General features: G+C 47.6%; 1 protein-coding gene across 3 annotated transcripts in view; it reads right to left on the bottom strand.

Annotated features, from left to right (window-relative positions):
- Window positions 1-4,253: 4,253 nt before the first annotated feature.
- Window positions 4,254-26,907, bottom strand: part of SASH1 (SAM and SH3 domain containing 1) — a 178,930-nt gene continuing 156,276 nt past the window's right edge. For all 3 annotated transcript variants that reach the window (XM_004673924.2, XM_012722323.1, XM_012722337.1), the window contains 8 exons: window positions 21,689-21,824; window positions 20,831-21,000; window positions 19,899-20,108; window positions 19,002-19,152; window positions 14,261-14,374; window positions 10,345-11,465; window positions 9,050-9,181; window positions 4,254-7,194 (listed from right to left, as the gene is read on the bottom strand). In XM_004673924.2, the coding sequence (XP_004673981.1) occupies window positions 6,931-7,194; window positions 9,050-9,181; window positions 10,345-11,465; window positions 14,261-14,374; window positions 19,002-19,152; window positions 19,899-20,108; window positions 20,831-21,000; window positions 21,689-21,824 (2,298 nt within the window). In that variant the 3' untranslated portion in view covers window positions 4,254-6,930. The remainder of the gene's footprint in view (window positions 7,195-9,049; window positions 9,182-10,344; window positions 11,466-14,260; window positions 14,375-19,001; window positions 19,153-19,898; window positions 20,109-20,830; window positions 21,001-21,688; window positions 21,825-26,907) is intronic.

Genomic DNA, 26,907 nt, shown 5'->3' with positions numbered 1-26,907 from the left:
GCCAGCAGTTACCCAGCTCTGGTAATTACCTTGTCCTGGTAATTAAAGAAGCAAGATGCAAGGCAGCCAAGAACATTTTGTTTGTAAAAATCTGCTTTTTTGGCTTTCCCTGGTGGCGCAGCGGGTTAAAGCACAGCACTGAGAAGCTAAAGCCACTTCCGCATGAGTTCGATCCGCCTGCCCCAGAGGAGACCACATGGTGTGGCAGACCTCTCCTGACCCGCCCGCTGCTCCCCTCAGCAGTGGACTTCGTCGATCTGCCTGTTCTGCTTCCCGCTCTGTCTCTGGTGAATCCTCTCACCCTCCGCATCGCTGGCCTGTACCCCAGTTCTGTATGAATAAAAAAAAAATCTGCTTTTTTATTAAAGTGAATTGTGAGATCCACCTGTTATCCGTCATCATTAACCAAAGGCATTTTAATTTCAGCAGCTTTGGTTAAAGAGCTCAAGATCTGCGGATACCTTGGAAAGTCGGGGCGGTCCAGTTCTGTTTCCCAGCCGCCTTCCTCTGAGCGGGCTGCGCTGGGTGCGCGCTTTCCAGCCTTGGGGTGCGGGTGGGTTGGGGTTCCCTCTTCTCACCTCTCTCGGCTCAGGGCCGGGCTCGCCCTTCAAGCTGGGCAGCAGCGCCCTCTGGCGGCCCAGGCTGTTCCCAGGCAGCTTCTCTCATTGGCAGGCGCCAATGTCTTCAAGTCAAGGTTACTCACAGGCTCCAGAGAACCATTGAAAGGTGCAGAGGGTCTGCCTCTGTGTCCCTTTACTCTGTCACCGACCATCTGTGTGTGCCCTCAACAGCTTCTGCCACCTCTCTGGGTCTCTGTTTCTTCAATTAAAACGGAGACAATTACCATAAATCACCGCCACTTTTCACATGTAGGATTCCAAAGCTTGTGGTTCGAGGCAGCTATTTATTCGACCAATATTTACTTACAGTATTTAGTTAGCAAATAATTGTCAAGTGCAGAGGTTCATCGGAGAGCACATCTGTGCTTTCCTGAACCTTAAACTTTAGCAGGAAGGGAGAATTAATATGCGATAAAAAGCACTTGCACACCAGAAGCTGATTGATTGGGGCGGGTGAGGGGCAGGCACACAGAGCCGGGATAGGGGTGTTGGCAACGGTGGGGTGTGGGCAGGGCATATAACAGGACCTCAGGCCCTTTGCCCTCGAGGGAAAGAACTCCACAGAGAGCTGCAGGGAGGAGGAACCAGGCACAGCTTTCTGAGAGACAGTCATGAGGGAGCCAGCAGGGGAAAGGAGATTATCCTGGGTCTCAGGAGGGAGTTAGGGGGTATGTAAAAGGTCCCCATGGGGGCAAGGCGAGGAGTTTCTTCGCTTGTTCTAGGTTGGGCTACACCGAGGTGGGCAGTTACACTCCTGGGAAAATGTGTGGGTTCTCTGTCTTCTCCCTCCAGGAGACAGCGAACCAACCACTGGTGAGGAGCTAAAGCTTATTGTCTGTCATGGAACCTCCTGGTCAGTGGGGGGCTGACTTGTTCAGAGGGGGCTCACCAGTCTAAGTTTTAGCCCACCTGCTCAAACAGGACTTGGGAAAGCTCATCCTGCTGGCTCACAATTTCTTTTACCTACGATGTTTCAGGGAGAAGCTAAAGGATGGCGCAAAGACAGGGCTGAGGGGTCTCCCATCAGCAGAGAACTGAGGGGGAGGTGAGTCAGACAGACTTTCTAGGAATAAGCCCTTCGGGTTGAGGAAAACCCCATGAGGTCAGATGTGAGCTTGACTGAAAAGAAGAAAGCTGTGTCTGAATTTAGTGACAAAAGGGCGTAATGTTGGGGGACCAGATTGGAATCAGGGGTGATTACATAAATCTTGTAGGTGTGAGGGCACATAGGAAATCACCTCATATTCCTCTTGGGTCTTCTAGGGTGGAAAATCATCCAACAAACATCAGACAGGTAAAGAAGAGGAAAAAGTCAAAAAGACGCTGAATAACATGCTTACCTCCTGCACACACGGAAAAGACCCCTCATGACAGACTGACCCATGTGGTTCTGACACGAACAGGGGAGCTCTGTTGGGGAGTTCACCACGGAAGGCACAGCAAACGAAAGGTCTGCACACTCCCAGGTCTGCCTTCTCAGTTGAAAAGAGAGGAGGAGGCCAGGTCTCCAGGGAGGCCCTTCAGAGAGAAGTTTGTGTAAATAGAGTTTACAAAAGCAACCTCCTCCGAGCTGTCAGAAGGCGTCCCATGAGATCAACCTTTTGCTTAAAAGATGTACTTTGGGTGGCTCATGGTTGCTCCCCTACACGGACAGTGGTAAGTTGCAGTTCAGTTGGTCACACACTCCAGGTCTCCTGGAGTCCTTCGGTGCTGGACTCACCGATTTGACTAGGATCTGTCAAAGAGCAGATGTGACAGCTGAGCTCCAGGCGCCTTCTCCGCGGCTTGCGGGGTGCTGAATGAAGAATGGGGAGTAGCGCTTGCCCCTGGGCCCCAGGATGAGCGTCCAGACCCACGCCTGAGCCTCATCCCATGTACACGCTCGCCTGTGCTCCATGGAGAAGCTGGGCCTAGTTTACTCCTCATAGTTAGGAAAGCATATCCTGAGGTCTCCAAAAAGAGCTATGTGGCTAGTGAACAACTGCATTTTTTTTCCTTAGCTTAATCAAGTCTATGTTCTTTATAACTTTTAAGGAAATGTAACCGAAATATCTGCATAGGAAGTCAGATTAGATCAGTTCCATACATCCAGTCAAGAGTTCCTAAAATTATGAGAAAAACCTAACTTTTTGAAGTTGAACTATTGGATTTTAGGAGTCAGCTTGAGATCAAACTTGAGGTTTTTTTTAATGGCTACTTCTTTAAAATAATGCAGGGCTTAAGTTCTTCATTTCTATCCCCACCCTAAGAATATATGGAGTGTCCCCACTTACAAAATGGACTGCAAAAGTAAAGCATAGTGATTTCTAAATAAATCTAACATGGTAAAGCTTCTTTAATAAGGTCCATTAAAAGAATATGGATTAAATGTAATTTACACTGGTTAAAAGTGTAATTAAGTAGACTTGAAATACTCTATCCATCAAAATTTGAAATACAGGTATTTTTAATGTAGCAATTTCACATGCTAACTGACTGAAGAATATTCATGCAGCTTTTTTTTTTACTAACACAAGTATCCTTTCAAAAAGTAGCAGTTAAAGAAATGATCTGTGTTCTATAATATTATGCAACCTTTAAAAAACGTAGGGCTATTGAGGTGAGAAAATTTCCCAAGATATATTGAATTTAAAAGCAGGGTAAAGAATACACTATTATCCTATGTGGAAAAACACATATATAATCATATTGTCAAAAGCACAGTATTTTTAAAAGATATGCAAACACTGGTTATAATATCTAATCTACAGAAAGATAAGTAATCAGCAGAGAAAGAGGGTCATTTCTGATTTTACTTCAAGTGAATTTTTGTATTCTTCTAAGAATACTCCTTCTTAATAAAGAGGTTTTAATATTAATATTTAAAAGGGATTTTTGATCAGTTGATTAATTTCTAGGATATCCGGACTTACATTGTTTTCCCTCTCAATGGAGGACTTTTACCACTTAACTGTAATATTGGCCAATCAACCACCCACATGAACTCCTGACTTGAAATGAGGGGCTTGGCTTAGAGATGACTTCCACAAGTTTCTTTCAAGTCCAAGATACTGTGATTGTACAACTTCCTCTCCTGATTATGTAGTAGTTGAAAAAATGCAACAAGAATTGAAATATGTGTCGAATAATTTGGGGGAGATGGAGAAAACAACTGCACCCAATTAACTATGTTCACCGTATATTTGCTTCTTAAACCATGCTTAGTAAGTTCCCTTTGATTCCTATTCCATTTCTCCTTAAAATACCCAACCAACAGCAAAAGAGGCATATTCAACTGAAGAAATTTATTTACTTTTTTCTAGATACATAGATGACATAATTATAGACAAGATTTGATACATAGGAAAACCCTTCTGTCCACCTCTCTTTTTGCTAAATGAATCATCACAATAATTTTTACAATTTTTAAAACAATACACAGCGTTCCTGGGCTGAAGCAATTGCAATAACATATTGGTACTGGTATATTACAGCTACTTACAATGTTTAAGAACAGCAATGGAGAAAAATAAGTTATTTAAATATTGATTTCATATACAGAAAGTGCAATGCTGTTAGTTGTTATATAACTTGCTTGACAGTTTGTTTTCTCTATCAATTTAAAATCAAAATAACTTGGACTCAGACTATCTGTTTTTTTTTTTTTCCAAAAATAATACAGTACACACATGCAGCCTTGTCTGGGTGAGCTGACTTCTTTGCTGCAGTTAGGAAAGCAAACTTTGCTATGCCAGCAACTTAATTCTAACAGACGAGCAATCTCCAAGTTCACCCATATCTGGGTTCAGGACAGAGAAAGGGGCCTCTGACTAAGGCAAGGCCATGGGAATGCATCTGCTCCTTGGCTGTCTGGGAAGGCGAATGTGTCTTGGGCTGGCTGCATTCCTTCTGACAGCTTCAAAGTAAAAATGACACAGTGAAGGTGAAGCTACCTGAACCAGGTCGCTTTTGTGCTTTCCAAGGACTATTCTCACTGTTCCTCAACATTCCCGACCAAGTGCAACGAGCTAAAACTGGGTATCGCTGAAGCCCCGCCCCCCCTGTCCTGTCAAGTTCCCAGGCAGCCCCCAACCACCTCAGTCAAATGTCACGCACAAACATTCTAGAATCGAATTAAACGTTGAAAGCAAAAGAAGAACAAAAATGACTACAAGATTCAAAAACAAAAGTTTCAAAAGAAGTACACTAAAGTAAAACCAAGCTCAGACCACTCAGGTTAGGAAGACCTTCCCACTGACAATTACTCATGGTCCCTGAATTTGATTTTTCTAGGCAAAGGCATTCAATTCCAAAAAGGAGTGACAAAAATACAGTTTGGCAGTCTCAAAAACTCAAACTCAGAACGTTCCCTTTCCTGGTGCCACTTTATTGAAATGGAAATCTTACACTGAAAATGAACTAAAATTTGGAAACGCACGAAGGGTCTCCTCCTCTGTTACCTGGCCCAGCACACCTGTCTATTTGCTCAGTTTATACAGTGAGCAGGACCCTCCCGATGAGTAATTCAAACGCAGGAGGAGGAGACAACTTGTGGGCACCCAACCCCACTACAGCACTGAAAATATAGCTCAATCATGCACGAGAAGCCTGCAGCCTCGTTCCTCTCCAAATGGGCTCTACTTGCTGGGATGTCATGACTGGAGATGAGAAAAATGGGCTGTTGTTACGAGTTCAATAGAAACTTGGCAGCTTTGAGCTTTTTCCTCTATACCTCCACCGCTTCACATGGCATCTCGTAGAAGGTGAGTATTACTGAAGAAACACCTATTACTTTAAAAGCATACTTTAATGCATGGGAAAAAATGTTACCACCTGAGAATGTCTTTTTCCTCAGAAACAGAAAGCAAATGCTAACGATGGCTTCGTAAGCAATGAAATTACTTCTTTGTTCCCTGAGGGAAAGCATGTTTTAAGGAGTTGATGAAATATTACAGAATTTTCACCAAGGCTTCGTGTTCAAAGTGTTTCTATGATAAATGATCACTTTCAGAACCTAAGAGTGTTTATGATGAGAATGAAAAGGAAAATCGTCATGGAAGTAATGGAAACCTTAATACGTAGTTGTCGTTTGCTAGAAAATCGGTCACTAGACTAAAAAAGACTGAAATCTGTCGAAAAACAATTGAAAACGGGCATGACTTACAACATGGCTAACGTGGTTGGTTTGGCTCCGTATGGACTTTCACTGGAATTAAAAGAATTGTCTAAATAAAAAAGGAAAACAGTATCTTCACTGTAAAACTGGAAAAAAAAAAAACCTTGAAAAAATCTCTTATAAGCTACTTCTCTTTACAAAAAATAATCTTTCTAACTATTCATCCTAAGAATGACTTGTTGCAAAGGTCATCTGCTAGCTACGGCTGAATAATGGAACGGACATGGGCAGGGCCGGGTTGACGCCACAGCATGAAGACAACATGGAATCAACATCAAATTGGCTAAAGTGAAAGTAATTGCCACATGCATGCACACGTGTGCGCACACACTGTCTGTGAGTTTCAGATAGCATCTTACTGGATCTGTATGCAGCTTAAAAACTGAAAGCCGACATGAAATTTGTGTCTGAAAAATACACTCACAAATTAAGCCATGTTAGCATAAGACAGTTAGAAAAGCCCATTTTTGCTGAAAACATCCCAGGTACATCAGATGGCAGCTTAAGCTGAAGAGTTGGGACTATGGTTACAGGGCAGTGAACACTAGTTAAGTAACTGCGTAAAAGCTTATATTAAGGCAAATAAAAGCTGATTGTGAGAAAGCAATTATTAAAACGTCTCTTGTTTATCTAAAGGAGAATAGGATTTTTTTCCCAACAGCAGCCAGATTTTCTTACTTTGAACAAATGAGCGTGGTAGTGGTGCACAGTCACTCCCCAGCCTGTTCCTCTGGCCTACCTACAACCCGCCTGGCCTCAGGGGTCCCGCAGGTGACAGACAGAAGGGCGAGGGCACTCAGATCGGAACAGGCCACCCCACCCCCCCTCTGCTTCCGGCCCCCTGTCCCACGGACAAGGACAGACTGGAGGCACCGATTTTGTGGCAAGTTGGCATCTTGGTTCTTTTGTGTTCCAGAAATAAAAATAAGTGCTTGTCTTTTCTTTGGGGGTCAAAGAGAACCTCATCAATGTTCTCGAGGGTGCTATTCTGGAGAACAGAGGGCCATGGGTCCTGTGCCAAGCTGTCGCGCTCTGGCCACACACTGGGCCTTTCTTCTGGATCTGGGCTGCGTGTCCAGTGGAGGAAGAGTCCCATCAGCACTGAAGCGCAGAGACAGCATGGCTCTGGTCCAGAAGGTCCATGTGGGGGTCTGGCTACATGGCCTCAGGGCCTGGCGGCAGTTTGAAGAGTCTGGCTGCAGACACGAGCTTGCTTATGTGTCTCTCCTCTGTGATGCCAGCCTCCTGAAGGCATGTGTGTGACAGAGAAGGCACGTGGCCCAGCGTGCTGAAGCCCGCTTCCGTGAGGGCGCTGGTGTACATGGGCAGACCGATGGAAATGAGCCAGTCTGACAGGGACGAGACGCAGCCCGGAGACAGGGGCTTCCTGCAGAGCTCGGTGAGCCCACCGCTTGGGATCTAGGGAAAGAAAGAAAACGTCTTTATATGATTCTCCATGTGCCACGAAGGCCATTTTTTATGTGCCTAAAAGGGACGATATTGAAGGATAACAGCTCAGCTATCGTGAAATGAGGATGCCAGGTGATGACAGGACCAAGAGTAGCATCAAGAATTCTGCCTCGACTTCTCAAGGGGGGGAGGGATCGTCAAAATGTGTGAGGCATCTGGAATCGGGTCTAACCCCAATTGCGCGCCCAAGTCTCCAAACGGCAGCATTAATATTTCTGGCTGTCTTGTCCATGGCGATTAGCTCGTCAGGGAGAAACTTTCCTGTGCAATAGTGCGAAAGCTAAGATTCTGAATGGGGGCCCTCCCTGGTGGCACAAGGGTTAAAGCACAGCACTGCAAACTGGCTGCAGCCGCTTCAGTGTGAGTTTGATTCCAGCCTGGAGGCGACCACATGGCGTGGCAGACCTCTCCTGTCTCGCCCGCTGCTCCCCTCCGCAGTGTACTCTGTCAATCTGCTTGTTCTGCTCCCCACTCTGTCTCTGATGAATCCTCTCACCACCTGTACCCCAGTTCTATATGAATAAATAAATCTCTAAAAAAAAAAAAGATTCTGAATGGGTGATGAATGAGGGAGACTTTCCTTTGTATTTTGAATCTACATTAACCAACAGAAAAGAAACTATCTCATTAACACATTTATAAGGAATCATCTCAAGGACAGGCTCGGTAGGAATGTGGAGACGTCATCTATACTTGTTTTCAGGGAAAGGCACTGCTCTTAGAAAGGTGACTTAGTCACACATGTGCAAAACCTGGGGATTTTGTACCGTCTTGAAAACACAAACCCTCTTGAAGGAATGAACCTTAGAAATTAACCTTAAAAGACATTCTTTAGGCCCTCCCTGGTGGCGCAGCAAGTTAAAAGCACAGCACTGAGAATCTAAAGCCGCTTCCGCATGAGTTCGATTCCCGCCTGCCCCGGAGGTGACCACGTGGTGTGGCAGACCTCTCCTGACCCGCCCGCTGCTCCCCTCAGCAGTGTACTTCGTCGATCTGCCTGTTCTGTTCCCCGCTCTGTCTCTGGTGAAGCCTCTCACCGCCCCTGAGCCTCTGGCCTGTATCTCAGTTCTGTATGCACAAATAAATAAATCTTAAAAAAAAAAAAAAAAAGACATTCTTTATTATAGTGAAAAATGTTGGGGAAAAAAATCTGTTGCAGACGAGGATCAGCTCAGGATACATTCACCTGGCGGGACACTTGAAAATAGGGAAAACCTGAAAGAAATCTAGTAACAGAGACATAAGTCCATGATCTGATAACTGAAAACAACTGCAACACTGTTCTTTTGTCTTATGTGCAGAAAAAGGACTAGAGGGGCTTTTAAAAACTTTCATAGTAGGGCCCTCCCTGGTGGCGCAGCGGGTTAAAGCACTGCACTAAGAAACTAAAGAGCCGCTTCCGCATGAGTTCGATTCCCGCCTGCCCCGGAGGTGACCACATGGCGTGGCAGACCTCCCCTGACCCGCCCGCTGCTCCCCTCAGCAGTGTACTTCGCCGATCTGCCTGTTCTGCTTCCCGCTCTGTCTCTGGTGAATCCTCTCACCCTCCGTATCTCTGGCCTGTACCCCAGTTCTGTACGAATAAATAAATAAATCTTTAAAAAAAAAAAAAACTTTCATAGTGCTCGGATAATCTGCACTTATTTAAATTTCCAAAATCGAACAAAAATCTTTTGTCGGAATCTGTGTCTTGCCCTCAGTGTCTCCTCTGGAGAGACGCAGGGACCTCCGCGTCTGGCCCATCTAGCACGTCACTGACGCGACGTCACCTGGGCGCCAGGGAGCCCGGGCTGCAGCCACTCACCGCCATGCGGTGCTGCTTCCGCAGCTGCTTCACGCGGATCTGGTCCATGTTGGTGGCCACGTCCCTTTCCGGCTGCTCCAAGTCTTCTGCGTATCTCTGCACCAGGGCTTCAGGGATCCCACAGCGCCCGTGCTGCCGGGAGAGAAACGTGCGTCAGGGTGAGACATCTCACCAAGGGAAACAGCACCCCAAGTTTTAATTTTCAGTAAATATCTATATTAGAGCCAGGAGGGAGGTTTCAGAGGTGCACTTTTACAGCTTCGCCTTGCAGTTTCAGGTATAGACGTGCATTAGGAAAGCGTTTTGAGGTATAATGAAAGCAGAACATAGCCATCCTCTCTTTCTTGGCCTGACGCCCTCACCTTGCTCTACCTTATTAATTTACAAAATGTTACTGAAGTCCGCCGCTGAACAGTAGTGCAGGAGGCACAGTGTGGGCCTCATCCCTGAAGTTACACCGACAGCAGCTGGTGTGGTTCCTGTAGAATTCTCACTCCTTTCCACTCACAGGGTGTGTTCAGTAGGTGTCAAGGAGGGGAAAGTGGGGGATCTTACTGCAAGGCATCAGTGGCCCTAAGAATTTTATGACCAGTGTTCCCAGCTGCATCACAAAAAAACACTCATTTCCAGCATAACATACAGCTACATCTATTAACCTCCACGTGTCTGCAGCCATTATAGTGTTGGTAAGTCTGTGCGTTCTTTTTTTTTTTTTTTATAAACAGGAAATGCTTTTTTATTATAGATCTCAATGGTTTTGGTTCAATGGGAGGGTTTATATTATCTTTCCCCCTTGGTACTCAATTATGATTACATCTGAGTAGAGCCCTATGATTTTCAAAATATGTTAGCATTTAATACGACTCAGAGATAGTTGTGCAAGCTGCGCTTAAACCCATTTTACACACAGAATACGCTGGGGATCTTAACGTCTAAGCACACACACAATGAGTGAGGCATGGAACTAGGAATTCGGGTCTGTCTTTTCCACATAACTTTCAGGAAGCAGCGCTAGCACTGACAGTTCTCCCTGCAAAGTATAGCTGCTGAAAGTCAAAAGCAAATGAGCAAAGGAAGGACAGAGAAGAGAAAAGGGAAGGGAAGGAGGTAGGGGCCAGAGAGGAAGAGCAGGGCGGGGCAACTCGAGCGCGTCTCTGCATCACTCTGGCCCTGCGCACCCCGCTCATCCCCACTGGACCCTGAGGGATCACCCTCCCTCACACAGACCAGGGGCCTGGGTCCCCACGCGCAGCTGGCGAAAGTGAAAGTGAAAGTCATGCAAGGCCCAGGGGTACCTTGTCAGAATAGGGCTCCTCCGTGAGGTCGATGCCTTCGGCCCGGAGCTTGTTTTCCGTGAGCATTTCCAGATCCACGCCCCGCACACAGGAGACCTTCCTGGTCCCCGCGGGGCCCAGCCTCACGCCGTGCTCCTGCAGGCTGGCGCTCTCAGGAAGCTCGGCCAGCCAGGGCGGCCGTCTTGCGGTCAGGGGGCTGCCCGGCTCCTGTCCTGAGGGGGGCCTGGCCGCCTGGGCTGGGGGGCAGTCGCCGGGGCTGCAGCCCCTTTTCACCGGCAGGCTGGGCGCTTCGGGAGCGGCAGGCCCGGGGGCGCCCGGGGGGAGTCCATTGGCGAGGCGCTCCCTGCTCTTTTTGGCGGGCACCGGTGGAGGCTGCGAAGGCGTCTTTGCCTGAGTCCTCGCCTCCGGGGACCTCTGCTCAGCATCTCCCCCGTCTCTGGGGCTCGGGGGATGACAAGTTTCTCCGAAATTGAGGCCTTTCCTAAGACCCTCGAGGGGCGTCCTTGTTAAACTGTGCTTAGCTGCGGGAGGGCACGCCTCAGAGTTTGGGGGCACGCACGGAGGTGACGCGCCCTGCGCAGAGGCTGCGCTTGGGACATCCAGTTTCTTAGGAGTCACTTTCTGAGATTCGGAAAATCTCTTGCTTTGGGTCAGTAGCGATGCATTGTCAACAGCAGCGTCTCGGCCGGGGCCCGGCACCGTGGCGGCGCTGGGCGCTGTCTTCTGTGGCACTTCTGGTACAGTCTGCGCAGAGGCTGCTGGCACGGGGCGGGCCGCGCCTTTCTCGGCCTCGGGCTCTCCTGGAAGGTCATCCAGGGAATGAGATCGGGGCCAGGCTTCCACGGTCTGGGGGTCCTCCAGGGTCTCACAGCTCCGGCAGATGGAAACGGGCAGGCTCCTTCGGTTTTGATTCAGCCCCGTCCCGCACGGCTGGACACAGGGCTTGGCCGCGTGAGGGGCCCGGGCGCCGCCCGGCCGGCCCTCCTCGCCTTGCGCCAGCCCTTCCACCGGCTTGGTCAAAGGCAGCGTTGGGTAGTTGCCCATCTGAGTCTTGTGGAAAGACTTCAAGCTGGACTCGGCCGATGACTTGGCAGAGAGAAGGGCAGCTTTCCGAGTCTTGCCTGCATGACAAGGAAATATTTTACAACTGGTCTCAAAAAGAAAAAAAAAAAAAATCCATCCCAAGGATACATAAAGGTGTGCTGACATCGCTGAAAAGCCCAGTTCCTAAAGCTCATGGATGACTTCCACAGAGGACGTAAGTCACTATTTCTGACAGGGATGACAGAGGGCCACTGCAGCACCATTTTTATTTTTAGAAGAATTCTAAGCTTCATGAGAGGACTGAGGGAGACTCAAATTAATTGAGTCACGTGTGGTCTTAGGCAGTAAAATAAATCTAGGGTCACATCTGCTCCCACTGAGTCAGTGTGGAAGGAGAGGGTAGCCAGCTCATATCCTCGGAGAAACCACACTGATGGGACTTCGGCTGAATGAGGTCAGGGACGCTGTACTGAAATCCCTAAGGGTCTGTGCTGATGCAAGGCCCCCACCAGGTTCCCTGATGATAAGTGAGTTCTCACATTACACTTTCCTCCAGCCTTCGAGGTGTGTTACTGTGCATGAAATGATTGTGTCCTGGAGACAAGTGACCATGGTACAAACAAGTAAAGAAACTCGAGTATTTGCCAGTCAGTCTATAAACACAGCTATGGATCAGGCCCCCGTGGGGAAGCCACAGGCCTGATTAAGACAAACTGCCAGACTGACCACTGACCTAGGAACCAGGCATAAGCTACCCGTGGACGCTGCTGGCATGTTGTCTGCCGCGGCTGCTGGTAAGCGCCCCCAGAACCCGCGATCCTGTAGCAGGCAGGCTGTTTTAAACGCAAAGTTCTCATGGATTTTACACACATTTCCACGTGTGCATGCATGATCCACCCCAACTGGTAAGAACACTTTGAGTGGCAGCGGCCCCCACAATGCTCATTAGAATTGGGATCAAGATTAGGCTAGCAAGACCCCTGGGAGGGAAACTTCCTAACTTGGAGGTGACTGCTCCCCCTTGCTCACCTCCGTCTGGTCCTGGTTTGGGTGCCCACAGTAGCTTTTAAGCTTTTTTTAAACAAAATCATGACCTGGGCCCTCCCTAGTGGCACAGTGGGTGAAAGCACAGCATTATGAGCTACGAAAGCCACTTCAACCCAAGTTTGATCCCGGCTAGGGGGTGACCCACATGGCGTGGCAGCCTTCTCCTGATGTCCGCTGCTTCCCTTGGCAGAATATTTCAGTCTATCTACGAATGCTTCCTACTCTGTCTCTGGTGGATCCTCTCACCCCGGCTCCTCTGGCCTGTACCCCAGTTTTGTATGCATAAACAAATCAATCTTTAAAAATAAATGAAAAAGATGCTTTTAAAGTAAAAAAAAAAAAAAAGTGATGACCCACAGTAAGAATACATCGTACATTCATCATCAGCACCCTACACACACACATCTGAAACGAAGATTACTAATCTGACCTGTGCACACACTGGTAATTTATTTTTTTTATCTCATCCTAGAAAATCACGATTCACGACCTTCCAGACTGATTCGCAGCTCCCTCGCGAATTGCAGCCTGCAGTTTAAAAAGCTCAGCTGGAGAAAAGTGCTCAATAAATATTTTACCTCCCGGTTACTCCTTAGAATGCCAGTGCAGATACAAGCTCTCTGCCCTGCGCACGGTTCATCATGGCCTGCAAGTGCTGTGGGCCCCGCCACGGCTTTTTCTGATCTGGCTGGAAGGGTACTTTGGGTGTCCATGACAGAAACCAGAGTCGCCTGTGGTAACACTGGATGTGCCTGACCCCACCCCACCTCGGGCTTCTCCTCCGGTCGAGACAAGTGAGCTTTCTGAAATGTCCTAGCGACCTTTAGGACAGGGATGCACAGGCCAGACATGGGGTGTCCTGGGAGCGCCCCTGCTCTCCACAGCTGCCTGGAACCAGGTCCTGGAGGAGGCATCCGGGCAGCTCGCCTCCCGCGGCCCTGATGAACAGGCTCCTGGCAAATGGCTCCCCTTCTGTGCCTAATAGTTCCTAACACTCCAGTTTGGTTTTTATTGTGAAAATAAAAGGACCTAGGAGACACACAATTTAGGTTTTACACTGGCAGGTATTTCAGATGGAATTTATTCACCTCCACAGTCATTGGGAGGTAGAGATAGCACAGGCCAACGACAGATGAACAGTGAAGAGGGCAGAAGAGAAAAGCACTCTACAGGAAAAAACAAGGACTTTTGTCCCTCTTTCAACTGAGTCCTAAAGACTCACATATAAGATGAGCCTCACAGAGTCTGGGTGATAATCATAACTGCATACACCAGCGCCTCGCCAACCTCACCCACTGCCGTGGTGATGCTTAATAAATCAGTGCCAGGCATGATTGAGGTAATATTATTTTTTTGATTCTTAGGACAATTTCCAAAGGGAGAAACTTCTATTACCAATTCAGAGGGGAGGGGGCTCTTTGACACTAGTAATCTCAGCCCAGTCTTCAGCGACGCCCTATTCAGGATTCAAGCCCCAGGCAGGATGCAAGCCCCAGGCCTCCTCGCTGGAAGCCCAAGACCCTAAGGGCCACAGGACAACGAAAGCATGGGATCCCCCTTCTCTTTGTCTTCGACTCTTCTCCCCCGTGAGGGAAGGAAGGATACCCAGCTGGGAGACCGGGACACAGGTGTCTCCTAAAACATCAGCTGCCCAGGCTGCGGGATGTCCGTCTTTCCCGAGGGTCTGAACTGGGCACACAGCACCCTGGGCCTGGCCCCTCCCCACTGCCAGCATTCTCAGAGGCAAGAGAGATGGCCAGCGGCCAGAGCATAGATGTCCAGAATGCCCCGGGCCTGCACAGCAACTTGCACCCCTGGGACATACCATTTTCCAGATTCTCACTGCTTTCGTAGCACCCAGAGTCTCTCGGCGAGCACCCCCTCAGGCCCTGGCTGTCCACAAGCAGCTTCTCCTGGGATCCCGACTGGTCGCTGTTACCTAGGCAAAAGGACACATCACAGGACTCAGAAGGGGATGGGAAAGCAGGGGCTTCCAAGTCTCTCAAACCCCCCCCCAAGTCCCATCTCCTCAGTTTCCACCCTATATTTTAATTCTTGGACTTTCAAGAATGGATTATTTTTAAGTAAGTGAGATAAACACGAGCATGTTTTCTTTTAGGAATAATGTCTCAAGTGCAGAGAAGATGGAGGCGAGAGTTGGACTTCATCTTGCCTGTGGACCACACTGGGGGTGACTCTGACCTCAGGCCAGGAGTGAGCGGACACATCCAGAGCTGCCTCCTGAGGGAAGCGAAGTGGGGATAAATGCGCCTTTCACGAGGAGGTGTCGGGTCATGCGCTTTCTAGAGATTTCTAAGATTGCGCTTCTAGTTCTTTGTGACCAGCCTTCCAAAACTGGGAGCTAACTGAAAAGCGAGTGGCAAATAGAACGTCAACTTTTATTACAATTTAGGAGCATTCTCAGCCCTCGGGGACACGCGCTGACTCCTGTATTATTTCAGCCCGAGTGTGGTTGGCAGAAAAAACCCAGAAGGATGAGAAGCCAGAGGCGCATCTTTAGTGTCTGTGTCTTGGAACTCTGCTCTCCTTGCTGCCTTCCTTTGTCTGGATCAGCATGCTCCTGCCTGGACACTGAGAAAGGGGAAGCCCACAAGCCCTCCGTGTACAGAATGTCCACGTCCTACGGCCTCTTCCACAGCCCCAGGTGTGTCCGTGAAGGGAAGGTGCTTAGAGGTTGCTCAGGCCTCGGTCACCCCACAGTGCTGCCCTCGGGTTCCAGAGAGAGGACTCGCGTGTCCTGCCCTGGGGTGGAGGTTCCACCAGGTAGCTCTTTTGTTATCATCTGGAGTCACTGCTTGGTCACATAAAACAGAAACTATTCTCTACATAAAATGACGAGTTCCATGATGAACGGCTTGATTTTTTTCCCTCTTTCCTTCCCTTTCCCCCTCCACCAACGCCAAGGAAAAAGAAATCAATAAACCAGAAACCCGAAGCCTTACAGCAGTCATTTGAGAAAATAAAAATTGCAGCGAGGCAGAGGACTGCCATTCCGCACGACAGCTACCCCACTGTCCGCCTGCCACGTGGCCCCCATTTCTCAGGCGGGCAGCTTTGAGCCCAGAAATTGCGGGAGAACAAGTTCTTCAATGAGAGCCCTACACCGAGCGGTGCTAATTTTAAAGTGATTACTGACCGTTAACTAATTAGAAGTCTGAGACCAAGCCTTGTCCTCTCCCCCACACTCAAAGTGGAACATTCTAGAGTAATGTCCTCATTGTGTGGAAGAGGCTGTGGATTTGGAAAGGCCTTTGTTCTAGCCTACCATGTTATTTAGGAAAGTGATACTTATAAAATGAGGGCTTTGAACTATCAGTTTCAGCCCAGGAGGAGGAATTGATTCAGTGTGTCCTTGGCGAGACAGTTTGGGCCCGCTGCGGCCAGACAGCAAAGTGCTGACCGATGGGAATAAAATGGAAAATGCATCCTCGCCCCCTACAAATGCAGGCTTTGTCCGCCTCTTTGGGGGCAGCCAATCTCACCAAACACAGCAGCCCAAAGACATGATGGGGAGCAAAGGGGTCTCTTAGATGGTGTGAAAAACAGTTCAACTTTAAAAAATCACTATGTGGCCCTCCCTGGTGGTGCAGCAGGTTAGAGCACAGCACTGAGAAGCTAAAGCCACTTCCGCATGAGTTTGATCCCCGCCTGCCCCGGAGGTGACCACATGGTGCAGCAGACCTCTCCTGACCCGCCCGCTGCTCCCCTCAGCAGTGTACTTCCTCTATCTGCCTGTTCTGCTCCCCACTCTGTCTCTGGTGAAGCCTCTCGCCTCCCCTGAGCCTCTCTGGCCTGTACCCCAGTTCTGTATGTACAAATAAAAAAAATAATAATAAATCTTAAAAAAAAAAATCACAATGCTATAGTCACTTTCTTTCTAAAGGATCCAATCAGCAGCTACCTAGCAGGAATCCCACGATCAAGGTTGGCAAAATTCCCCAAAAAGCACAAGTCAGTGCTTCCTAAGTAGGCTGTCCCCCCTCATTAGTGAGAACAAAGAGGTGGTATCCCAGAATGTGCTGCAGGTCCAAGGCCATGTCGTCTTCCCACACTTACCAGCGTGAACACCATGGCACAAAGAATCAGAAAGGAGTGGCTCCATGAAACATCCTCAGTCAAGTACAGACAAAGGGCTGTGGCTAAAATCCCATTGGGGCTTGACCTGAACACGGGCTTCGGGGGACTTGGCTTAGGTAAAAGTTCTCCCAGGTACGTAACACACTGGTCCACACACCAGCCAGAGGAAATGTGCTGGATGGTGAGATACCCAGCATCAACACCGGGGGGCAGCGCTCCCGGGTGGGGCTCTCGGATCACTGGCCATTCAGTGGGCTCACCGTGTGTATTTCTTTAATAAATAAGGATCGAAGCAAAGTTTCCAAATGCATTAGCTCAATTTAGGAAGGAGATCTGTGGATTTATTTCATTTTTCTCTGTACATGTCTTCACATATTTTAAAAAGAGCCGATTAAAGTTGTTACAAACAAGATTTTCTTAGAAGAGTTTTCATGGGCCCTCCCTGGTGGTGCAATGGGTTAGGATGCAGCACTGCAAGTAAGGTGCAGCCGCTTCAGTGAGAATTTGATCCCCAGCCTGAGAGGTGACCCACATAGTCCGGCAGACCTCTCCTGACCTGCCCGCTGCTCCCCTCAGCAGTGTACTTCATCGATCTGCCTGTTCTGCTCCCCACTCTGTCTCTGGTGAAGCCTCTCACCACCCCTCACCTCTGGCTTGTACCCCAGTTCTGTATGCATAAATAAATCTTTAAAAAAAAAAAGAGTTTTCATTTTTCATTTCACAGACCAGGACAGAGAGTCTGGAATTAGCATAAGAACTGCTACTGGATAATTAAGAATGTTAGATTTCCATGGGCCTCTGTCTCTAGTCTCACAGGAACTATGTTCCCACACATTACCAGTGAGACTATTTCTGAAACGCAATGTGTGTGACTGCACCAAATATAAAATCTTATAACCGTCTGATAAACCCAGACCCAGACTACTTGGCACCCCTAAGCCCTTGGAGCCCCTGTCTTAAAACCAGTGAAAGAAGGTACTACTTGATGCACAGGGCTGTCTTGTGCAGAGGCGCGAACAGATCTGAAAGAGGTTTATGAGGAGAAAGAGCCTTCCTTACTTAGGCTTCTGAGTTAGCTCCAAGGGGAGCAAGGGGTCCCTCCAACTGCCCCCTGCTGTAACTCTCTGGACAAGAACCCAGGAAGGACAACAGTAAGCTGAGGCGGCAGCATGGGGACTGAACACAGAACCTGCACTGGACCCAGTATCTAGCTTTGCTCGCTGGGTGTTCGGCTTGCTGAAGGGGCCACAGTGGACGGGGCTTAGAAGCAGCTGCTGTCAGAGGCAGCAGAAGAGCAAATGAGCTATTTTATGAGCAGATGTGGTCCAGGAGTCTAGATGATTCCACATTAATTGATATTAATACAGCTGGCCAGCTAACCAGGCGCTGTGCCACGGGTCCCCGAGGCATCTCCCGGGGGGCTCAACTACTAAAGAGACCTGGTTATAAACTGCAGAGGCCTGATATTAACAACAAAACACAATTCCCTCCAAATCTATCCCTGAAGGCAGCATGTTTATCTAGGGTTCAGGTGTCTGTGTGATGGTGTGTGGTTCTCTATGTGATCAGTTAATTTAGAGGGAGTACCTATTAGGCAGAAGTAAATTTAGCTGCACTGAGACACTAGTTTCCATGTCTTTTGGGCCTGATACATTCAGTCATGTATAATTTTTTCCCACCATTAACCATGGCTCCGGTGTCTTTTAGCAAAAGAAATGCTATTAGCTACTGATATTCCTGAAGCAGAGCACTTGAAAAAAATGCATTTGAATTCAATAACTGGAAAGGACACTGCCTTCATGATGGATCATTTCAGGAACATTTTTGATGTCAGATTGAAGAATAAAGAGCAAGATAAGACTGGGTTAATGGAGCAAAGGATACAGAGTATTCAAATAGACTACATAAAAGCTCTGAGCTCACTGAATTCTGTTCATGGATAGTAGGAATAGTGAGCATTTTGGCCAGGAATTTGCAAGAGAATTCTCTGCTTTATGTATTCACTTCAGACATTCCCCTCTTTAATGGCAGTTGATGGGTTTCGCTTATTCATTATCCAACCTATTCAATAAGAAAATAACTCATCGTGGGCTTTGAGAAGCAATTAACTCCTACTGAGGCAAGATGCCCTCGGTCTGTCACTTTTCTGTGACCCGCTGACCTGCCTTGGTACCTAAGGTGGCACCTTTGGTATTTCTTAAGAAAGCTGCAATTCGGTTCTCAGGCACTTAGATTCCTCTACTCCTGCATTACCTAGAAACACACCAGGACAGACACTGGCAGGAAGGATTTTAGGCGTGTTCTGCATTGTGCTGTTTGACGTAACACAATTTTGACCTTGGATCTGGAAAGAGTGGGACCCCGTGCGTGACTCTAGGACCTGAGCCTATACTGGCAGCCTACAGGAGGTCTCCAGTGACCTACGGAGGCGCTGTCTCCCCAGGGTTTCCATGTAGGGCAGGACTTACTGTCATATTCCTGTAACAGCTCCACCGCTGTCAAGAGAACAGCTCTGTGTTCTGGGTCCCTGATGTTTAACTCATCCAAGTCTTCCTCCTCCAGGAGTTTAAAAGTGTCCAGGTCCTCATACCCATTGAACAGGAAAGTGGGCATGTGCTCCTGGGAGGGAAGACAGATAGAAGACAGTGAGCTTGAATCACCCTTGGCCCTGACCAGCTACCAACTCACCCCTAAACTCCTTTTCCCCAGTGGGCTTTCTAGTCATTAAATGGTCAGATTTCTCCTTTGTGATCCAGCCTGAGCCTCCGAAGCAGGCAGGTTCCATTAACCAAGGGGTAAGAAGACGCGCTGGAGGCTGACACAGGCCCCACTGGCCAGCACTGTGACTGGGCCCTGTCTGAGCTGGTGCTTGACCACACGCTGTGCACAGCGGAGGAGAGGCTCCCGAAACCCAAGCCCAAAGCCCTGGATTTCCTCAGCAGCAAGAAGGTTTTGCAAGAAGGAAACAGAATCTCCCGCCGTAGCCCCACCCCACTTGATGCTGGGGAACAGAGAGTGAGGTGGGGCAAGAGGATTTTTAGGGCCTCAGAGGTGACAGTGAGCAGGGCCCGGGGATTGGGGCTTATCACCCTTGCTGGTAGAAGCCCCAATTCACAACTCCCTGAAAGTTGCTCTTGGGGCCAAGCCTAGACTTGGGTTTAGGCTATCATCCACAGCAGAGGTCAAGGTCAGTGTCAGACTACTGGTGACTATTTCTGTAGATTAAAGGCTACTTCTCACAGCACTGGGCCACACTTGTCGGACGGTGTGGGCTCCCCCCCGCCCTCTCTCAAAGCGCCCAGCCTGGCTTAGTCTAGCGGGAGAGGCAGCAAGGAGGAGCGTGACCAGCACGGGAGGGAACTGACTTTCAGGTTGATCCGGTCCAGGAGATCCTCCACGGATTTGGGCTGGGGGGGCCTTCCTTTTCTCCTCCTTCTGGCCGGGCGCTTGGGCTTTTCCGCCTCTTCGTTCAGCACATCCACATAGATGAATTTGAAGGTGCCAACCTTGTTATTCAACAGGCCCATCCAGGTGCCCATGGGTGGCTTGCTGATGATGTCGATGATGTCTCCTTTCTGTGGCCCAGGGAGCAAAGGTCGTTCCGTGAGGTACATTTGTACGCATGAACCATCACCCATCCAGCCCTGTTCATCACACAGATGTGACACACTGCGAAGGCCATTTGGAGGGCTCCCCCAGCACCCTTCTGAGCAAAGGAGGTGGGGTGGGGTAGGGCTGGGAATCTGGTCCAGGGCCAGAGGGATTTAGTGCTGATAGTGCTGAGTCCACCCAGGCCCAGGTTCATGTCCCCTGCAGCCTGAAGTATGCCTGTGGGGCCCTCAATGCTCAGACTTGGGGGGCCACCTGGCCCTCTGAATGCCTTGCCATCACCCAGAGAGCTCCCGTTTGTGGGAACAGTTCCTTGCCAGTGAGGCCAGCAGCAATCCCTCTCTTGTTGTTTCACTTATTCTCAAAAACTGTTGTGTGTCATCTCCAACTATCCTTGGTCACACAGAAAAGGCAGTGATGATTCTTTAGTAGGAGAAAGTATAGGAGCTGGGGAGTGGAGGGCAACAGGAATTCTGGGGGGGAAGTGGGGCTGGAGGACAGAGCTGGGGTGGTACGTTGGCCATGGCAGAGACTAAGCAGCAGACCCACCCCTGTCCCAAATGCTGGCTGGTTCTGTTTTGTTTTCAGCACAGAGGAAGCCAGTTGATCAAGTGACCGAGACACAAATCTGGATGCACCCCCAGCCCAGTGGTCAACGACAAGGAGAGAAGAAACCGCAGACACACACCTTGAGCTTGAGGGAGTCTGTGTCGTAGGGGCTGGGCGTGAAGTCCGTGTGCACCCTGGCGCGCCCACAGAAGGGGCCCCGGTATGGGGGCTCCTCGTCGTCGCCGTCCTCCGACTTGACACTTTCCCGGTTGCTGGTGGAGGAGTCGGTGGTGCTTACAGTCTGACCACCTGGTTAGGAGACAGGAAGAACAAGATGCAGCCATCCTTGCAGCCCAGAAACGGAGCCCCCAGGAGTGAAGTCACGGAGCAGAGGATACGGGGCAGTCTAGGCTGAGATCTGAGCCTCTTGAGTGTTACTATCCCTCAAGACCTAGCCAGATGGGTGACAGCAAGTTACTGTCATGACGCCAGAATCCCAGGGAGGCAGTGACTCCCTAGTAGAGGACACTAAACACCCTGGACATTCTTGGCCTCTCACTGCCAGGTGTGCTGGCTTCAGCCCATGACATAGCTGAGGAAACAAACTCTGAGGTCATGAAAGTTGCCATGGTCAAATGCTTTGAAGGGGGAGGTGTAAACTCAGTACTCAGTATGTCCGGCCTCCCCACCTCCCCATCCCATTTGGCCCATGGCTCTCTGGGATTTGCCATTGTCCTCATCTCTCTACTTCTTATGTGCTGGCCTCACCTTGTGAGCTCTCCCTTGACTTGTGCTCATGAAGCCTTTCCATCTCCCCGACCAACCCGCCACCCCCTCCTTTGAGCACACAGGTGACCCTGGGCCCAGCTCTTTGTAGTCCTGTCTCGCTCACAGCACCCAAAGGGGAAGCACGTGGTGGTCTCGTGAATCTCACTCGCCTGACCTCAGTCAAGTGTAACTCAACGCCAAGGGAAACCGCAATCAAAGCCCCACATACTCATGGAGCTCTGGCCGCTCAGGGAACTGCGCAGACTCTCCACCGAACCTCCGGCTTTGAGCTTGGGCTTGTCCGTGTGCTCCCCGTCGGGCTGTGAAGATGGGGGGCAGCCAGGCATGCCGTCAAGACCCGAGTCCTAAAACAGGTTCCAACAAAATCAAGTCTCATCAGAGCGAGCCTTTCGCGTTCTCTAGTGATTCAGCCCTCAGCAAAGCCCCCAGACTCCATCTTAACTTGATTCCATGCTTCACAGTCTCCCCCTTTTTAATCTACACCCAGGTTTCATTTTCAAGCTGTGGCCTATGTAATATATACTCTTCAGTGCTCAGATATGTTTCCATGCCCAATGAGATGGTCTGTAATCTGTGAGAAAAATCTACCTATCTCTTAGATAAAACATTTCCTTAAAGGGTTAGAGGCTCTGAGTACTCAACAGTGTGGCAGTAGGATGGACTTCAATGCAAAGCAAACATGATCCACCAATCCTGGTATCTGGAAAGTGCTAACAGGTAATTTAAGCTATTTGATGAAACATTTGTGCGTGCACACACACACACACACACAAGTGCATTTCTTGAAAAAAATATGGCAAGCTATAAAAAATTTATTCATAGATGACATGCTAATATACTTAGAGGAAACCAAAGATTTTATAAAAGAACTTCTAAAAATAATAAATGAATACAATAAAGTGGCAGTATACAAAATAAAAACACAGAAAAAAAATCAATGGCATTTCTATATACAAACGCTATATCAGAAGAAAGGGAAACAATGAATACAGTTCTATTTACAATCACGCCAAAAAGAATGAAACACCTGGGAATAAACTGAAGGAGGTAAGGACCTGTGCAATGAATATTATAAAGAAAATAAAGAGAAGACAAAATGGAAAGATATCCTGTGCCAAAAAGTAGAAAGAATTAGCATTAATAAAATGACATATTACCCAAATCAAATTATAAGTTTTACATAATACCTATAAAAATACCAATGACTTTTTTTTAATGGAAGTAGAACAAATAATTATCAAGTTTACATGAAATCACAAAAAGCCCCAAACAGTTAAAACAATCTTGAGAGAAAAGAAGAAAAATGGAGATATCTCCTTTCTTGACTTCAAACAATATCACACAGCAACAGTCATCAAAACAGTATGGTACTGGAACAAAAACAGAAACGCAGGCCAAGGGATAAGCCCAGAAACTGATAAGCCCAGAAAAAAAAAAAAATAAAGCAAGACACATATTGAACTCCATACACAAAAATTAATTCCAAATGGATTAAAGATTTGGACATAAGAACCCAAACCATAAAGTACTTGAAAGAAAATAAAGAGAACAGCTATAGAAGTTTTACCACAAGGTATATTCAGAGACTGAACCCCAACAGCAAGGGAAACAAAGGCAAAAATCAACAAGTGGGAGTATAGGAAACTTAAAGGTTTTTGTGCCTCAAAAGTAACCATCACAAAGACAAAAAAGCAACCTCAGAATAGGAAAGACATTGGCATGCCATGCATCTGACAAGGGGCTAATCTCCAAAATCTATCCACCAACAAAGAAACAAATGACATTAAACAAGGAGCAAACGACCTCGAGACTCTTCTCTAAAGAAGAGATTCACTTGGCCTACAGACGTGTGAAAAAAGATTCAACATCATTTATTATAAGAGAAATGCAAATCACACTGGGACACCACCTCGCCCATGTAAAAATGGCCCATATGAGGATGTGGTGAAAAAGGACCTGTCATCCTCCTCTTAGAGGAAATGCAAGCTGGTGAAAAAATGCAGCCTGTGTGAAATATTTTATTTTCTCAAGAAAATAAAAATGGAAATTTCGTATAAACCAGCAATATCTCTACTAGGTATTTATCCAAGTAACATGAAAACCCTAACACGAAATGACTTATCTATACCTATGGACATAGCAGCACTGTTCACAATTGAAAACTTGTGGAACCAACCCAAGTGCCCTTTGACAGTTGAATGGATAGAGAAATTGTAGGGCATATACTCGGTGGAATAATACGCAGCTGTGAAGAGAGATGAAAGGGTGCATTGGGGACAAATGGGTAGGCCACCAGGGTTATGCTGCGTGAAATCATCCTAAAGTTAAAGATAGATTTCAGATGGCTTTACTCATCCACAGAATACAAATACCAAAAACAGACAAACATAAAACCCTAATCACACAACAAACAAGAGAAAGAATAAAACTTGAACTTGGCAAAAAGAAGATAATGGTTACCGGGGGCGGGGGGGTTAGGGGAGAAGATGGAGGTGATGGGGGAGAGAGACAGATGGGGTACGGATATGGGGGGCTTGAAGGAGGCAAAAAAATTAATGAGTGGATAAAAACTGATATATATGCACAATGGAATACAATTTATCAATGAAAAAGATAAAATTCTGCCATTTGCAACAATCTGGATGGATTCTAGATGGAATTATGCTTAGTGAAGCAAACCAGACAGAAAACACCATGTGATGTCACTCATAGGTGGGAGACTGAGAAAACAAACAGATGCCCTAAATAAAACAAAAATAAACTTTGACTTTCAGACCAATTAGTGGTTCCAGAAGGGAAGGGGGTAAGTAGGTGGGTAAACAGGGGAAATGGCGACAATGCTGTGATAGGGGCAGCGCTGGACACTCAGGGGTGACATTCGCGTCATCTATACAGGTGTTAGGCACTAACAATGAGCACCTGAGTCTCAAATAACTATAACCAATGTTACTCCTTCAAAAGTTCTTAAAGGCCAGTTACAACTTACAAGATACATAAAAAACTAACTTTTTAAAGTCTGTAGTAAAATATCTGTATGCCACCCTATAGTTTTGCCTTCTTTGTTAGGAGAATCTTGTGAAATCCTTTCCGGTCAGAATACTGACTTACTGACTCAGCAGTGCTTTTCACATTTGGGGGGCTCCCTCTCATCAGCCTGGCAGCTCTTCTTTTGCACATGTAACTATAGCATGCTTATTAATGGGGCTGTGCAGAACAGACAAAGCCACTCTTCAAAATGTGTGCAGAGAGAATGGCGTCCTCGCCAAGACAGAAAACTCTGGTATATTATACGGCCACGTGAGCACAAAGCCATCCAAACAAAACGTGTCATTTGCATGGTGCCGAATCATCAGAAGGGCTTTAACCCAATTCTGCAGGCCCTGCAAACATTTAAGGACAAGCAGCTTCTGACCCAAAACACATCACTGGTGCTTTTTACTTGTGGACAGTGAGCAGACCATCTCCAAAACAGCTACAAACAGAGGTGTCATTTCTGCAAAAGCTGAAGCTGCCAAGGGTGAATTCTTGAATACAGTTTCACTCCTTCTTTATTGCTCGAAAGTCATGTTTCCAATTACATTCTTTATTTTAGTACTTCTGAGAAAAGCTCACATTTTGAAGAACAATATTAGCAGTAAGTCTATGTCTGTCTATGTCTCGAATAGTGTATGTTCTCTAATGTTTTTTTTTCCCCCAGAATGATTAATTGATTCATCACACCTTTATTATCTACAAGATAATAATTCCAAGGGCTGGACTTAGAGCAGAACAGAGCAGACAGAAGTCCTTACCAGTATAATTGATACATTTACTTGAAAGCTAAAAACAATCCCTGCAACATCAATTTATGTGAAATGTCTTAGAAAAACAGAGAACCTAGAAATACAAAACTGCAATACAGTGGTAAAGTTACAGAAACATATTTGAAATATATTACGTTTTATGCACTTGATTCTTAAGTAAATCACCCCCCCCCCAACCACCACCACCACATGTAAATTTACCGAAGATTTTAGTGGATGTTGCAATTTGGAGGAAAATCCAACTAAATAAAGTGTTTTCAATTAGCGGCCTGTTTTTGCTAATTGGCACACTGGCTGCTTCACAAAAGAGCTCACCGTTATTCCTTGCTGGGCAGAAAGACAGAATCCCCATTGCTCCCAGAGCCCCAGGGACAAGACACACCAAGGGAGAGCAGTGTGGTGGAGACGGGGGGACAGCCCAGTGCCCCTGCTGGGGGCGGGGGTGTCTGTGCATTGTAAGACGCGTCTGTGCCTCTCTACTGGACGCTAGGCGCACCCCACCGACCCCCCAGGGTGAGTATGAAATATGGTTGGGGGGGAGAAAATCACCCCCACCCCCAAAAGGACCACAGAATGAAGATATACGGGCTTTGAATCAGTGTGGGCAGCCAGCTAGTGGGGTTCAGAGGGTTTCAACAAGGAGAGGCTGTGTTCAGCTCTCGGTGTCCACCAGAGGGCAGCAGCGCAGCAAGCATGTCTGCCTTCTCTGGTGCTTTCATTTGGTCAGTAAACCACCATCACTCCACATCACTCCACCTTCCAGGATAGTCAACTCACACGCAGGTACCTGACTGCAAAATGAACACCATAAAGGGGCCGGAGGAAAGTGGGAACCCTAATGGTTAAAATGAACTCAGGGCCCAGGGCTCTGCGTGTCTTTATTGCCCCCATCCATATAATTAAGGCAGAAAACGGTCCTATTTCTAGTGCAACATTGTGGAGTTGGGAGAGGTTAATTCTGTGATATCAGCATGGCCACAAGCAGAGCCAGTTAAGTGAAAACATCCCCGGCGAACATGATTTCTGTTAAGTCCTGCACCCAGGACTCCTTTCCCAGGCTACTCCTCGGGTGTGCGACGTGCTTCTAATCCAACTTATGCCACCTTTCACAAGGTCGCTAAGAAAGCTCAAGTGTCTCTCCCAGGTTTCATTCTGGTGACCTCCATTTTGTAGCAAGGATATTTTATAAAAATCTTGCCATGTGGGAGCTGGAAACGATCATGCTTAGGGAGATAAGCCAGAAAGAGAAAGAAAAATACCGGATGGTTTCGCTCATAGCAGGAGTATAATGGACCAGGCGAGAAAATAACAAGAATAATGAACAACCATAGACCAGAGACATTCTGTGGGGGTGGAGTGGGGAATGGGACCAAAAACGGGGGGGTGGGGAGGGAAGTGCATGGGACTATGGTGATGGCACACGGGTGACTCGGTGATGGGAAACCCGCGGGGATTACTACTGAGATGAAAAAAAAAATGTACAACATGATGTAAACATAAACTGTTATGTTATTTTAGCGTTCATTGCACTAAACAATCTTTCCTTGCCCCTCTGTGTCCTCTCTCATGTGTAGGTAGAAGATGGGGCCCGTGTTCTGTGCTCCTAGCACCACGCACAGTGTGA

The sequence above is a fragment of the Condylura cristata genome, unplaced genomic scaffold, assembly GCF_000260355.1.
Source record: "Condylura cristata isolate star-nosed mole 26May11 unplaced genomic scaffold, ConCri1.0 scaffold00001, whole genome shotgun sequence".
NCBI lineage: Eukaryota > Metazoa > Chordata > Mammalia > Eulipotyphla > Talpidae > Condylura > Condylura cristata.
This window is presented reverse-complemented; position numbering and strand designations above follow the sequence as displayed.